Source organism: Bipolaris victoriae (genome assembly GCF_000527765.1).
Source record: "Bipolaris victoriae FI3 unplaced genomic scaffold scaffold_42, whole genome shotgun sequence".
NCBI lineage: Eukaryota > Fungi > Ascomycota > Dothideomycetes > Pleosporales > Pleosporaceae > Bipolaris > Bipolaris victoriae.
Window position 1 is genome coordinate 182908 of NW_014575350.1, and position 14441 is coordinate 197348.

Below are 14441 nucleotides of genomic sequence, written 5' to 3' on the forward strand. Positions count from 1 at the left end.
GACTTTAGCATTTGATTGGAGAAAAAACAGTTTTTGCTTTTTGGATATACTTTAATGATATGATCTATCGGGACCGACACTCAGTAGGAATAATGATTTATCATAATTTTTGTTATAACCAAACTCACTGCCTACTGAAAACTCTGAGTCTATGATCATATACAAAGATTTCATACTGAAATTCTTATCACCTGGCGCGAGCATATTTGTGTACGATGCGAACTACGCTCACATTCTCTATCGTGCTTTGCAAAAATCGTCGTTCGGGGCGGAAATAGTGAGACAGAATATACACAAAGTTTTTGGCGTGTCACTTTCAACATGGAAATAATCGGATTTGATGTATTCTCAATTGTCTTTCGTAATTCACGATGACATATCATATGCATCTTTCTAATTCTGATCTGAGTAAAGACAACATATCCCATCGCTGTTGCATTGGATGTAGCACCTTCGCTATATTCATTCTCTATCCGATTTTCGTTCTCTTCGCAAGCAGTCACTTAGTGTGTGTTATTTTTTCACGCAAAGAAACCAATTTTCAGCACCTTGCACAGGACTTGTATTGAAAACTATTCTAAAAACGTAGCAAGCATAGGCTGGGATATGGGATAGTTCTAAGATCAACGCGAACAAACGCAATCACAATTTGAACCCATGATCGCATGCAAATATCAACTAATGTAGTTTACCAAGAGAAGCGCTGTGATGCAAGAAATCTATTCATGCAGGCATTACCACAAAACTAATGCGCACAACCCGAGATATGCCAGAAGCATCCGTGCCCCCAAATGTGTCGGTGCCATTTTCATGTCAAAGCATAACAACCCTCGTATGTTGGGAGGCCCAGAGCAGACTGACACAACTAGTCGGTGCGTTTCATCTATCTCGACACCTTGGCAGCGTATCGCGCATCGCCTCCCCGAAGCCAAGCATTCGCCAATCTGCACTAACTCAGCCAAGCAAGTCGGAAATTAATGACAAGAGCGGGGGAAAACAAGGTTTCACGGCGTGACTGCGCGGTGATTGATGCGAAATAAACGGCCCTTTTAAACCACCGTTACATCTTCGATAGAAGGTGAGGCGCCTTCTATCCTGATCGATGATGAAAGTCGATCAGCAGATGAATAACAATATCTTACTCCAGGAAGTATGCCAAGTTTAGTAGCTGTACAACATCTCTATATTTGGCGTTACTCCAAATACGCAATTTCCAGCCCAATACACATGCCTCCTGCATGTACACGATGCACGCGTGCTCGTTTGATTCTCACAGACATGGATGTGTTTGTCTGTACATAGCTCGATTTGAAGTGTGTGTCGGGTTGCTTCTCCGCTTTCCGCCCGGAACCCCAATATGTAGTAGAGCCAATAGCACTGCTACTATTACGTACGTAGTGACACAACTGCCGACATAATCAATACCGACAAACGCCCTTGCATACTCAGCCAGGAAAGTATATGCGCAGCCTTCGAACATCGTCACACAAGGCCTAACAATGAATGACTACTCTACCCCAAACGGCGTCAAGCACGCCCGCCAAGAATTAGGAATCCAGCCTCGGCTGTACTCTATCAACAACCCGCCCTCATTGGAAGACTTCAAGAAGCTAACAACGGAGTCTTCATCAATTCACTATCCGCTTGCAAGCACTGTCGAGTCGCACGTGCCGATATATCATCTCCCCGATTATTCATCATTGCGTCCAGAACACCATGCTGCTCTACAGGACGAATGGTACCACATCCTGCTTTCAGGCCCCGGCGTCTTCATCACCAAGAACCTCTACCAAGACACGTCTTTAATTGACGACGTCAACAAGGTCTACTCATCAATAATTGCAGAAGAGAAACAAGCGTCTAGCCAACGCGGCGATCACTTTGCAGGCGCCGGCGCAAACGACCGCATCTGGAATTCACTATCCAAACATTGCCTCCTGGATGCAGCCTCATTTGTAAAATACTACTCCAACCCTTGGCTTCTATTGATATCCGAGGCATGGCTCGGTCCGTATCACCGCTTGACTGCACAAGTCAATATTGTGAAGCCCGGCGCCCAAGCCCAGATTTCGCACCGAGACTACCACATTGGGTTCCAAGATAGCGAGTCATGCGCCAAATTCCCAAAAGGAGTGCAGGTTGCATCGCAATTTCTCACGCTACAAGGTGCAGTTGCGCATTCGGATATGCCCGTAGAAAGTGGTCCGACGCGATTGTTGCCGTTCAGTCAGAAGTTTGAGCAAGGGTATATGGCATATCGGATACCTGAGTTCCAGGACTTCTTTTTGGAGAATTATCTTTCGTTGCCGTTGGACAAAGGTGATGGATTGTTCTTCAATCCTGCGCTGTTCCATGCTGCAGGTCAGAATGACTCTGCGGATATCATGCGCTCGGCGAACCTACTGCAGATTTCGTCGGCGTTTGGTAAGCCCATGGAATCGATTGATACGTATCCTCTTATTGAGCACACATGGGATGCGCTGTCAGAGATGTATGTGAAGAATAGGTTCAGTGATAAGGTTAAGGCGTTTGTCAGTGTTGTTGCAGAAGGGTATCCGTTTCCCACCAATCTTGATAGGAGAGTACCCGAGGCCGCAGGTATGGCTCCGACAAGCGAGCAAGACTTACTCTTGAAGTGTTTGAAAGATGATATTTCAAAGGAAGATGTGCTGGCTCAGCTACGGAAAATGAAGGAGGATTCGAGGGCGTGAACTGCCATGCAACCACGTACTGGATAAGTATGAGTTGCCATCCACAGTCATCATGATACAATCGTACACCTAAGCACAAGTGTTGTAGTGCTAAAGTTTCTGTTATTCAATATGCCATTCAATGTTGCAGTTGCATGAATGCTCACTAGAAGTTGAAGTATGATACAACACATCTCACAATACAATCATACATTTCCCAAAGACACTCATGAACATTGTCAAACATAGTACCCAACCCACTGTTCGCTATACACCTAACATGTCAAACCAATTCAACACTTCCACAAACATCATCTACTCTTACATTACCCCATCTCCATCCACCAATCCTCTCAAACTCATCACATTTCATAGTCCCCGCCCACCCACCAACTAAGCATATACCATCCAACATACACGCAAGTAGTGAAGAAAGAAAGAAAAAACAATGTCCAACACAACCCCAGACACCCTCCTAAAACTCGCCTCTGAACTCTCCGCGCTAGGAACTACCCTCTCAGCCGCAGGCACCAAACTCGCAGCCGCAGCTGCATGTCTGGAGCAAGAAGCAGCAAACATTGCTCTTGCTAACGCACAAAAGTGGGGGGTGGATGTTCAGGTTCGTTGTTCCCTTATTCCTTTCATTTCCCACATATTCTAGCTTTCTAGAGCGATTTTTATTTTGGAAGGTTGGTTTTCACAAAGGGGGGTTTTTTTTTGGTAGGGGGCGGTGTTGGATAGAAAGAATAGAGTTGATCAATGGACACATTTAGGTTGCGGTTAGGGCGGGACCGGGAGTGTATACTGCACAGGGAAAGGGGGAGGGACATGAAGTTGTTGTTAATGGGGTTAAGAAGTGACTTCTTGATTTTGAGGGAGATGTCAAAAAAAAAAACGGTAGTTTCGAGAAGGGAAATATGATCGGGCAAATATGTGCGACTTGGACAGAGTGGAAAAATATTCGATACTCGATCATGCACCACATCTTCTTCACAGGAAAGGCATAGTTTATGATACCTCTTGGTGTTGACTTCCACTTGTGACATCTGCATCACATGATTACGCCTCTTACCTTTTACCACGATGCTCTGACCGTGCAAACTTTGATCCGCTCTCTGGGCACCGGAAACTGCTTCGAGTCTAGTGCAAAATTTATATCTGATCATCTGATAAGATCCGATAACGGATGGGCTTTCTACCAATCATACAGCAATCTGCGTCCGAACAATCTCCGCGATTGTTCCAGCCAAAGAACGTAACGTAAGCGTATAGTACAAGCGCCTGTTGTCAATGCCACAAACAGCGATTATGGCGTGACTGATACTTTCAACCGGCACCTCTTCGGCCAGCTCAACCAGCAATCTAGTAAGAAAAATGCCTCGGCGTACGAATTTTCTTATAGACAAGTCACTCAAGAGCACGTGAAACTCATCAAAAATCAAACGTAAATGTTACACGTAATACGTGAAGAGATGTGTTCTCCTATTAGTCTATCCTATGATCATTATAGTCTGATCACTGCTGTAGTAAAACCAAGTAGTGGAAACAAAAATCAGTAAAATGACCGCCCTGCCGTGATTCGTAATCTTTTTTTTTGCGACTGCTAATCCCGTCACATGGGATGTACAGTCAATCGTAATGATGACTCTGCAACGACCAATGCCGATAAACTATGGCAGAATGATGGTCTTTGGAATCAGAGATGGAAGAAATGTAAAGTTAGTTCTTGTCACAGTCCAGCATGGGATGGTCATCGGACTTCTTCATGGGAGTGGAAGACTTCCGGCGCCTCTCTTCTGCTTCTTGCACCAAGCGTGCATATGTACCATCGGATGGACGAGGCTTGATGGGACCCGGAGCATGCTGCAGAGTAGTGAGGATGCTGCTAGCATCCAGCTCCATAGCGCTGTACATGCCGGGCTCCATGGTGAATGTGTTCTTTCGAGCATCTTCTTGCGCAAAGGTTGGAGGGACAGGCTTCAGTTGTCGCCAATCCATTTGCGTGTCGACTCGCCCGACAAGCAGCTTGAAAGCATCACTGCAGCCAACCGTGTCTCCACGGCCTACAGGGCTGCTCATGTCGATACTGGTAGAGGCCTTGGGCTCCATGGTTCCTAGCACAAAGCTCTTTGTTGAGTTGCGTCGAGAGTTGGGCGGTGTCGCTTCGCTGCGAAGCTGTGCAACCCTTTGGCACCAGGCGCGCTGCTCAGGGTTCGCTTGACAATCAGCACAGGAACCGGGACCGGTCACAGCCACACTTGACTTGGTAGGCTTAGAGGGGGTAGTTGAAATGGGCGCTAGTGATGAGGTTGCATCTGCAGCTTCGGAACGCAAGCTTCTGCAGATGCAAGACTCTGGCTGGTCTGCGCAAAAACCACAATCGGGAAACTTTGCGTCTTCGGCCGAAGAGAGGAGTGCAGCCGGATCGGCATCATGGGGTTTTGGTTTACTGAACGCAGCTGTAAAGTCTGTTTCGAATTCGCTGTGGTCGCGTGGCTTGTCGTCATCAGGCTCTCCATGGTGGACGCCTGTCATGGGGTCGACAGGACCTTGGAAAGCAGTGTCATTGGTCATCTCAGCTAGACAGGCGCAATGGTCCTTTGTGCACCGGTCGCATCCCAGATCTGTTGGTTGAGGGCTGGGAACGAGAGCTTGGGCATTGAAGTCGGTATCGAAGGCCCTGCGGAGGGGAGTGTCATGACGGGGGTAGGAGAGAGGCATGGAAGGGGGTTGGCCAGAGATGGCTGACAATCTGTCCTGCATATATTTACAAGCGTTTTTCCAATCGTCGACTTCGCTGATTAGTCTTTGGTTATAGTTTTTGAGTTTCTCGATTTCACTTCTGAGTTGGTCACGCTCTCTCGCGTGGTCAGTATTAGCACTCAAAAGTTGCCTAGAGACCTGATTCAACGACTCCTGCAGATCCAGGACGGTCCTCTGCTTGCGCTGGCGAAAGTTACGCTGCGACTGTCGATTTTGGGCCTTGCGCTTCGACTCTGGCTCCTCGGTGGCGGGCTTGCGGCCGGGCTTGGGGCGTGGTGGGACGACATGGGTCTTGCTGAGCGGGCCCCCGCCAGTCTGGGGAGGGCCAGCGTTGGTGTTGGGTTCAGGAGACAACGTGGCGACCGAGTCGTGCGCAGAGACTGCGGGGCAGGGGACGAGGGCTACCAGTCTGTCAGTACCAGTACATACCGTCAACTGTGGTGTTGTGCAGCCAACAGCCGCGGCAAACCGCGGGTGGGACAAGGGAAAAGCAATGGACGGTGTACACTCACTTCGACTGGGTCGGCGGGAATCAGTGTTTTCCACGAGCGCAGTGGGCGACTGAGGCGATGCACCGGGTGAGTTGTAGGCAGTAGGCGAGGCAGCACAGCCAGCGGGTGCATTGATGTAGTTGAGAAGCATCTCGTTCCTGATAGCCACCACCGCTTGTTGGGTAGAGGTCAGGTGCGAATGGAGAAGCGCGCTGTTATCAGATGGATATCCTAGTTTATCAGATCGAACCACCAAACCCCGAGTCCCGCCGAGCTCGGAGCGGAGCGGGAAAACTTACCGGCTATCTGAAGCAGTGAGCCGCCGAGCTGCACTCCACCACCAATACCCTGTGCAAGGTGAGTGCCGCTGCTGTCAACATCCTCACCAAATCTCAGCCCGTCCAATAGTGTTGGCTGACCAAGCAGCTCTGCATCAAACTCCCAGTCAAAGTCCATGGCGATGCTGATGATTGCGCGTTGCGTCGCTGGATAGCAATGGACTGCCTGAGAGAAGGCGCGCATTTGTCAGATACTTATATACTCCTGTGCTCGCTCTCTCTTGGGGCACCTCCATACCAGGCAGTGACGGATCAGATCGCTGTGGTTCAGCAACGACCATGGATTCCACAGCTGGCCCGTTTTTTTTTGTGTAGCCCTCGGCCTCAACATGCTGACATTCTCTCCAAAACCTATTTGCTAGGTTCCATGAGAAAAATTGAAGAAAAAACGTATCCGTTCCTCATCTATGGGATGGCATTCGTCTATATCAGGACCAGCCTCCCCCGTTATAGCCACGAGAGTCACTTCCAATAATGGGCCCCCACCACAAAGTGCTCTGTCTACTTGCGTAAATCTCCGTACTTCTTGGACATACTAACCTCCACCAATCGAACAAGCCACGGAGTGTCGCACAGCCTGCCCCAGCAGTGTCCGACAAATATATTGCATATGGCATGCACAATTTGCAAGATTTCTGGTGTGGAAACGAGGCGCTCTGGTTCATCCTACTAGCTCCAGTTGAGCGTACCTTGGCGAAGCAGTCTTCTGAACCAGAGGCCCACCGAAAACCATAGCCACTACCCAAAGCCTATACCGTGGCCCCTTGGCTTTCAAGATTCCCACCCTCGCCTGGCACCCTCAGCCTTAGAATTGCAAACTGCCCATGGTCCCTGCCCCCCGGACTCTTTACAACGTCTGCAGGGCCCACCTTACAGCGCTCCTGTCCATCCTTGTGAGCCCCTACAGTGACTTCCTTGATCTAGCCGTGGGAATGCTATAACGCCTACATGAAGTCATTCTGGTGATGATCAAAGGCATTCTGCAACTTGGTGCGCCATATGACCTTTGGTGGTTCGAATGAACAGAGCGAGAAAGCGGTACGTCAGAACCTGGCCACGGAGCCCAAGGCTGGAAGAGGTCAATACGCGATACACCTGCCATTCATTCACCAAGGAGGTCGTGTTAGTGCAGTGATATCATCTTCTCAATCACAATCAAGGCCAACACCTTGCACACTTCGGGGCGCTGAACATATGGCTCCACACCGGCAGGATTTGGGATAGCAGTCAACTGATGCAAGTTGCGCTATCCCACATTGTAGGCAAAACGATGCCAGATGTGGGAAAACATCTTCCCAGCTCATCACATTCACGTTGGGAAACACCACATGCACAGTCAGCCCATTCTTGCAAATGGGTGATGTATATGCCTCTTCGCACTCGGTTGGGCGAAGCTGTATGGCCCCGTTCTGAGCCGGCCATCAACGTCTTTGAATCCAACAAATTGCTTATAGCATACTCAATAATGCAGGAGCTTCACTTGCAATCACACTGCCGCGGAGCATGCCAATCCGATGCCTTTGTGAGCTTGTGTAACAGCTTCTATTTGGTCCAACATGACGATGTAGTTTCATTGCCTTGGGTCCTCCGTATTCATACACTAGTCTTGTAGACCGCCATTCCGTGATTTCATCATATTGTTTAACAACCAGCACCTCGGATAGCCCTAGTCTTCGGCCCCTTTGAAGCACAGGCTGAGAGCTCCTCGGTCTCACCAACAAGTCACTGAAGCCAAAGTATCTCATTCACCCAGCACCGATCTTGACAAGCGAAATCTCACATTTGGATGTCGGCTGCGTGCTAAACTGGAACCTTGTGGGCCAACCCACTGGCATACCTGTCGTCACTCCAGCCTCACGTCCCCCAGATTTGACATCGATTCACGGCTAGAATTATCAAAATAGAGAAATTGAATCATCACTTCCATATTAATGACCAAAAAAAAAGCCAATCATATCATCTCAAGTGCCCAACGTGCTATATACATCATGAACAAAGTGTCTCTCCAACAACCCCTACAATCCATCAAGTCTTCACCGTATCCCCGCACACACACTTTCCTCTCCTACTAACCAATCATACGGGAGCTTTCCCCAGGTTCAAATATGGTGGAAGTGTGGAGACGATCAAAAACATGACTTCTTATCCGCCTTATCTCCATCAGTGAGCCACAAACTGGGAGAGAAGCGGCCCACAATTCCCACAATTAAGTAACGAGTCAAGTCTGGTTTGGGAAAGCGAAGCCTAAGACCTACACTTCTGGACATACAATTTGCACTTATTTAAGATGCGCTAACCAGTTTCGAATAAGGAAGCCTTGTTTCCTTCCGATGATTTTGCGGCGTTGGCGATGATGTCACGGTAGTGTTGGGTAAGAAAAAATTGGGTTGCACAACTCAGAGTTTGCGCCGGAATATTGCGCCACACCAGATTTTACATGACAATAATGTTTCTATCCAATCCCATGCCGAGTTCTCCTTGATCACCTGCTCTCCACCCAGCGCCTCGAACAAGGCGAATACGCCTCACTCCCAGACAAACACCTCAAAAACAGTCCCAAATCTTAGGCACTGGCGCGGAAGACAACACTGTTTCCGTGTCTCCACCTTATCGTCTCTCGCGCATTCATTACGTGCAGCGCCCGCGCAAGAGCCTGTTCAGAGTATCCCTTGCCATCCACCATTTCACGCTTGAGCGTTGACAGGTTGACTTGCCACCCGATGGGCATACGGCGCCGGAGTTCCTCTTCCACCTTGTTGACCTCATCCATGAGTTCCTTTGAACTCTGTCCTTCGCCCTGGTTCACCGCGTCCATGGTAGACGCAAGGAACAGGCGGATTGCTTCATCGACGTGAGACTCATCTGCTATGGGCGAGAGCGATAGCTTGGCTAGCGACTCTGTGATACGGATAATAGCTTCCAGTTGACGCACCGTAATCGGGATGCTAGACCGTTGGTTGGCGTTGACTTCGGAAGCGTGCACTTGTCGCCTGATGCTAACAAAGTGGCTCGAGAGTTTCTCCGCTGCTTCGGGTGAGAGACGAGGTGCGCACCGTTGTCGGCAGTAGGTGATGTAGCGCTTCATCTTTTCAATCGGTATCTCGGCTTGTACACTTTCTTCCACACCGCGCCCGCCCATTGCGATGCCCATGACGTGCTTTGCTATCCGCTCGTCACGTCCACGGTCATGCTCGTCGCGCACAATGAAAATCATATCGAAACGCGACAGGATGGTAGTTTGGAAATCGATGTTCTCACCAGGTGTCTTCATATCGTCGTAACGTCCGAAAATCGGGTTGGCGGCCGCCAAAACCGATGTTCGCGAGTTGAGAATCGTTGTGATACCTGCTTTGGCAATAGAAATGGTTTGTTGCTCCATGGCTTCGTGGATAGCTACTCGGTCTTCGTCGCGCATCTTGTCGAACTCGTCAATACACACTACACCACCGTCTGCGAGAACCATGGCACCTCCTTCGAGATAGAACTCGCGCGTGTTGTGATCGCGTTGCACCGAAGCGGTCAAACCAGCGGCTGAGGATCCTTTTCCGGATGTGTAAATAGCGATTGGCGACACTTTCTCAACGAATTTGAGCAACTGTGACTTGGCGGTACCTGGGTCACCAAGAAGAAGCACGTTGATGTCACCACGAAGTTTCATTCCATCTGGTAGAATCTTCTTTGAACCACCCATTAGCAAGCAGCAAATGGCCTTTTTGATATCCTGGTTTCCATAAATGGAAGGCGCAATGCACCGCGAAAAGACCTCGTAGATGTCTGGTCTGCGGCTCATCTCGAGGAATTCTTGCTCTTCCTCCTCGGTAAAAACCGCATTTCCCTTGGTTCCGTGATCGACTTCTGCGTGGATGCCGACGGCGCGTATGTAGGGATTGCGAATGGCTACAGCAGCGTTTCCTGCACGCTTGGAACCCTTTTGCTGGTAAATGGAAAAGATGCCCATGACGGAGCACCGTGTACCAGGAACAACGCGGTTAGCAAGATATCTGTCGGCAGAAATCATAATGTGGCGCGGCAGTTCACCAACTGGAACCATATCAGGCGCTTCTTGCAGCTTGAGCACTTGCTGGTCGATAAACTGGCAGCGCTCGTGCATGACATAGTATGGGTCCAGCGGACACTGCTCTCCGACCTCGCCTTCTCCCCTTTTCCTGCTGCATGTTCTTGGAAGAGAGACTCCTGAGAAGCCGCCAGCTATAGGAAGGATCTCTTCATGCTGGCAATTGCGGCATCGAATAGCGAGGGCTGTGGCCTTGGAGGAAAGCGTGGATGCACCAATGATGATACCGGGTATGCGTACGAGTTGTGAGACGTTTGTAGCGGTGAGGTCACGGATGGAAAGCTCTGAAGCGTTGGAGTGGAGGAGCAATTGGTGCTGAGGTAGGGATATGTTCTTCTGTGAGGGGTAGACGATACGCTGCGTACATGTCTTGAGGGCGGCTTCAAACTGGCCAATGTCAATGCTTGTATGAAGAAGGAGAGAATACGACATACAAGAGGTATGATTTCAGCCGGGTTCTGTCTAAGGTCATGGGCCAGCTCGGGGCTGTAGCTGATGAGATGGGCAACGTCAATATCACAGTAGTATTGCTTCAAGAGCACGTTCTCGCGTATTTGATCTCTGGAGACCGTATCAGTCCCGCACTTGTTGGTTCATGACTGCTTTTTCGTGTACCTGTAAACGAAGATATTATCCAGGGTAAACTCCATGATAAAGTCCACCAATGCTCGTTGCACGCGCGAAGGCGCAGTGTCATCCTGAGGGCCATCGCCTGCCTGGCTGCCGAAAAGGCTAATGGAAAACGGTGTCTGTCTGTCTGCCATTATCTTCGTGGGTCGTAAGTCGTTATGGTGTTTGTATGTGGAGGTAGAGAGGGGCAGACAAAGCCGTCGTTAGGGGCGACGCGAATTGTGAAGTCGCGCTCGCGTTCTTGGTCTGAGCGCCCTCCATTTTGCAGCCGTGTTGGGCCTAGCGCTCCCCGCTCCAGCACCTTTTCTGCGATAAATATCAGATTCTGAATTCTGTTTAATCTCTCAAAGTACTTCTTGCATGCAGAGCATATGTTCAAATGGGTCGAATTTTCATCATGACAAGTCGAATGAAGAGAAGTCCAAGATCGACGAAGATATACTGAAAACGGCAAGCATTAAGACCTGCTAGATTGATATGGGCTCTTGAGTAAATGTGTCGAAAGACAGATAAGCTCATACGTGTTGTTACCTCTGAGGCTTACAATACATGAGTACATATTATTGATAAGTTGGAGCAATATCAAGGAATGGCAACTCGTAGCAAAAAGCTGTGATTTAGTACATAATCACTCTAAGCCTTACGAAAATCGAATTCCCTAACATCCCCTGCCTTCGTCTCCAACCTCATACGACCATTAGAAAAGCCTTCAGCCTGCCTAGCAGCAATCGTCGAATTGCCACTACCGCCGTACTTCAGCACAACCGGTCCACCGACCCTACTTTCCATCCTCATATGCACAAGCTTTCCATCCGCCCACTCAAGATCAAACACGAACCCGCCTCTCGCCGCTATTCCATTAACAGATCCATCGCTCCATTCTCCTGGTAGGACGGGTAGCAGCCATACTTCTCTGACGCCCTTGTCGTCGACAACGTGTGATTGTAACAGGCCTTCGGCAACACCGCTTACGAACCCGAGGTTACCGTCGATCTGAAAGATACCCTCATTGACATCCATCAAATTGTTGAACACGCTCGTGTTGAAGAACTGAAACGTATTCTCTGCAAGCGCAGTCTTATTTTGTAACCGAGCGTACCAATTAATCGTCCATGCGCGCGACCAACCCGTTCCCGCACCGTTGTGCGATAGACGGTCCTCGAGAGTAGCAGCTGCGGCGTTGAAGAGTTTAGCATCGTAGCCTGGGGCGCCGGGAGGAAGGATCTGGGTTCCTGGGTAGAGAGCATAAAGATGGGAGACGTGGCGGTGGCCTGGCTCGGCTTGCTCGTAGTCTTGCATCCATTCTTGCAATGTGCCTGGGTAGCGAGTTGAATACCGGTATGGTGGGAGTTTGGCTTGGGTGTCGCGGATGCGTGTTAGGAATGAAGAGTCTACGGTTGAGTTTGAGAGGGTGGCGACGGCGTTGAGGTAGTTTGTGAAGAGCTCATTGAGGATTTCAATGTCGCATGTGGGTGCGGTGTCGAAGTTGTAGGACTTTCCATCTGGGCCTACATATGTGTTTTCTGGGGAGACAGATGGGTTGGTAACAAGGTACTCGGTTCCATTGGCCTTGTAGGGTTGAAGTGTGTCCAGGTAGAATTCAATGGCTTCGGATACGATATGCAAGTTTGAAGAGAGGAAGCTCTTGTCACCTGTGTACCAGTAATGCTCGAGTATGTGAGTGACGAGCCATCCGGAAGACAGTGTCCAGTATGTAGCGGGTAGATACGTATCTACAGGTGCCGTATCGCCCCAAAGATCTGTGTTATGATGGCTCATCCACCCAGAAGCATTGTACATAGCTTTAGCTGTGTGCATTCCATCCTTGCGCATCAGTTCCAGAAGATCAAAGAACGGTTCATGTAGGCTAGAGAGACTTGTAACCTCTGCGGGCCAGTAATTCATCTGAAGATTGATGTTGACAGTATATTTGGAGCCCCACAACGGGTCAAATTCTTTGTTCCAGATGCCTTGGAGGTTCGATGGCAGATTACCCGCTCGAGAAGAAGCGATGAGGAGATAGCGACCATAATTGTAGGCCAACGCGACCAATCCAGGATCATTTGCACCTCTGCGAGTCGCATTTATTCGTGCATTAGTGGGTAAGCTACTCGTCTCGAGATCCTGCCCATTCAGATTAAGCACGCTGGCGTTGTAGAACGGCGCATAGTCCTCAATATGGCGACGACGGAGCTCTTCGTAGGTATGTTGCTGGGCTTTTTGTATAGTGCTGTCCACAGCAGCTCTAGTATCGTTGTGGCGATACGAAGTTGCAGCTGCAAGGAAAGCCGTCGCTTCAGTAGCATTCTCCACGACGATGAATTCGCCCAGTGTTCTCACATGACCGTCTGACTCAACCGCTAGAGCAGTAGTAAATACTACCGGATCGATACCGCCAGTTCCACCTGTCATGTATGTCCACCCGTTTTCGTTCCAGTTCTGATCAGAAGCTTCATTCAAACCGTCCTTGGGTCGATGTACACGTATTTGGAAAGACAGTTTCTCGTTTCCCGTTGCTTTCAAGTGGTGTACAAAAACATCATCTGGCACCGACACGAACATCTCCCGCTCGTACAGAGTATCGTTGATCTTAAACCGTACACCAGACAAAGCTGTGTCCAGATCCAGCCACCGTTCATACGTACTTTTGTCGTATTTGTTTGTACCGTCGAAAGAGATTTCCATATCGCCCAAGGTTTGGTAATTCCTGCATGTCTGTGGAGTGCCCATCATACCTAAATTAGCCAACTTTTGCGCACCGGCAGCATCGCCTCGCGCGAGTAAGTCTCGAACTTCCGAAACTGTTTGGGCACCATTTTGATTTACCCGATCTCGTCGGCCTCCTGACCATATGGTTTCTTCATTAAGTTGTATGCGTTCTTGTACCGGGATGCCATAGATCATTGCTCCAAGGCGACCATTGCCAATCGGGAGAGCATCGGTCCAGGTACTTGATGCGACGGGAGTATTGTACCATAGTCGAGTGCTGTTTTCCGCTGCTGCCAATGGCACGAAGCCAGCAACGGCAGTAAGGATTGCTGTGACAAACATTGTCAGGGCCGAGAGTTTATGACCAAATACGGTCCGAACGTATGGGTTTTATACTTCGTGTGACTCCACTATAGAGTCAAGATATGGTGTGCCAATACCCGACGAGATGGTGATCTGTAACTGTCCCCCGCCTCATTGATGGACCGCATTTTGCCCGTGTACGTACGATGTACTGCTGACGAACTATGTAGGTCGTCGTTAGCGCAACGTCCCCCGCATTCCATTTTCAGAACGCCGGTGCAGATCGTAGGCGTGGTAAAGGTTCTTTTTCGTTGTATTGGGTTACATTCCGGAGTAGTCCCGAGGAACATAGTGTTGTATTTAGCCTCGGGGTAAAAGGCTCCATCGTAGCCTTGGATCAATGAACCAGCATAGACCCAACAGCCGGGTTCGCATGAGCGCC

The 14441-nt window shown here is 49.4% G+C and overlaps 6 protein-coding genes across 6 annotated transcripts; 2 read left to right on the plus strand and 4 right to left on the minus strand.

Annotated features, from left to right (window-relative positions):
* Nucleotides 1-1499: 1499 nt before the first annotated feature.
* On the plus strand, nucleotides 1500-2711 carry COCVIDRAFT_37804 (hypothetical protein; the record flags this gene model as incomplete). Its single annotated transcript, XM_014701199.1, has 1 exon — nucleotides 1500-2711. The coding sequence occupies one exon, from the start codon at nucleotides 1500-1502 to the stop codon at nucleotides 2709-2711; it is 1212 nt and encodes a 403-aa protein (XP_014556685.1).
* Nucleotides 2712-3138: 427 nt separating this feature from the next.
* Nucleotides 3139-3550, plus strand: COCVIDRAFT_99275 (hypothetical protein; the record flags this gene model as incomplete). Its single annotated transcript, XM_014701200.1, has 2 exons — nucleotides 3139-3309; nucleotides 3464-3550. The coding sequence occupies 2 exons, from the start codon at nucleotides 3139-3141 to the stop codon at nucleotides 3548-3550; spliced, it is 258 nt and encodes an 85-aa protein (XP_014556686.1).
* Nucleotides 3551-4409: 859 nt separating this feature from the next.
* On the minus strand, nucleotides 4410-6400 carry COCVIDRAFT_16012 (hypothetical protein; the record flags this gene model as incomplete). Its single annotated transcript, XM_014701113.1, has 3 exons — nucleotides 4410-5854; nucleotides 5966-6118; nucleotides 6244-6400. The coding sequence occupies 3 exons, from the start codon at nucleotides 6398-6400 to the stop codon at nucleotides 4410-4412; spliced, it is 1755 nt and encodes a 584-aa protein (XP_014556599.1).
* A 1330-nt stretch (nucleotides 6401-7730) lies between these two features.
* COCVIDRAFT_99262 (hypothetical protein) lies at nucleotides 7731-8027 on the minus strand (the record flags this gene model as incomplete). The annotated part of the gene is made up of 1 exon (XM_014701201.1): nucleotides 7731-8027. One exon carries the CDS (start codon nucleotides 8025-8027, stop codon nucleotides 7731-7733), a length of 297 nt encoding a protein of 98 aa, XP_014556687.1.
* An 818-nt stretch (nucleotides 8028-8845) lies between these two features.
* On the minus strand, nucleotides 8846-11121 carry COCVIDRAFT_99317 (hypothetical protein; the record flags this gene model as incomplete). Its single annotated transcript, XM_014701202.1, has 3 exons — nucleotides 8846-10744; nucleotides 10792-10918; nucleotides 10973-11121. The coding sequence occupies 3 exons, from the start codon at nucleotides 11119-11121 to the stop codon at nucleotides 8846-8848; spliced, it is 2175 nt and encodes a 724-aa protein (XP_014556688.1).
* A 499-nt stretch (nucleotides 11122-11620) lies between these two features.
* On the minus strand, nucleotides 11621-14038 carry COCVIDRAFT_99215 (glycoside hydrolase family 95 protein; the record flags this gene model as incomplete). Its single annotated transcript, XM_014701203.1, has 1 exon — nucleotides 11621-14038. The coding sequence occupies one exon, from the start codon at nucleotides 14036-14038 to the stop codon at nucleotides 11621-11623; it is 2418 nt and encodes an 805-aa protein (XP_014556689.1).
* Nucleotides 14039-14441: the final 403 nt, after the last annotated feature.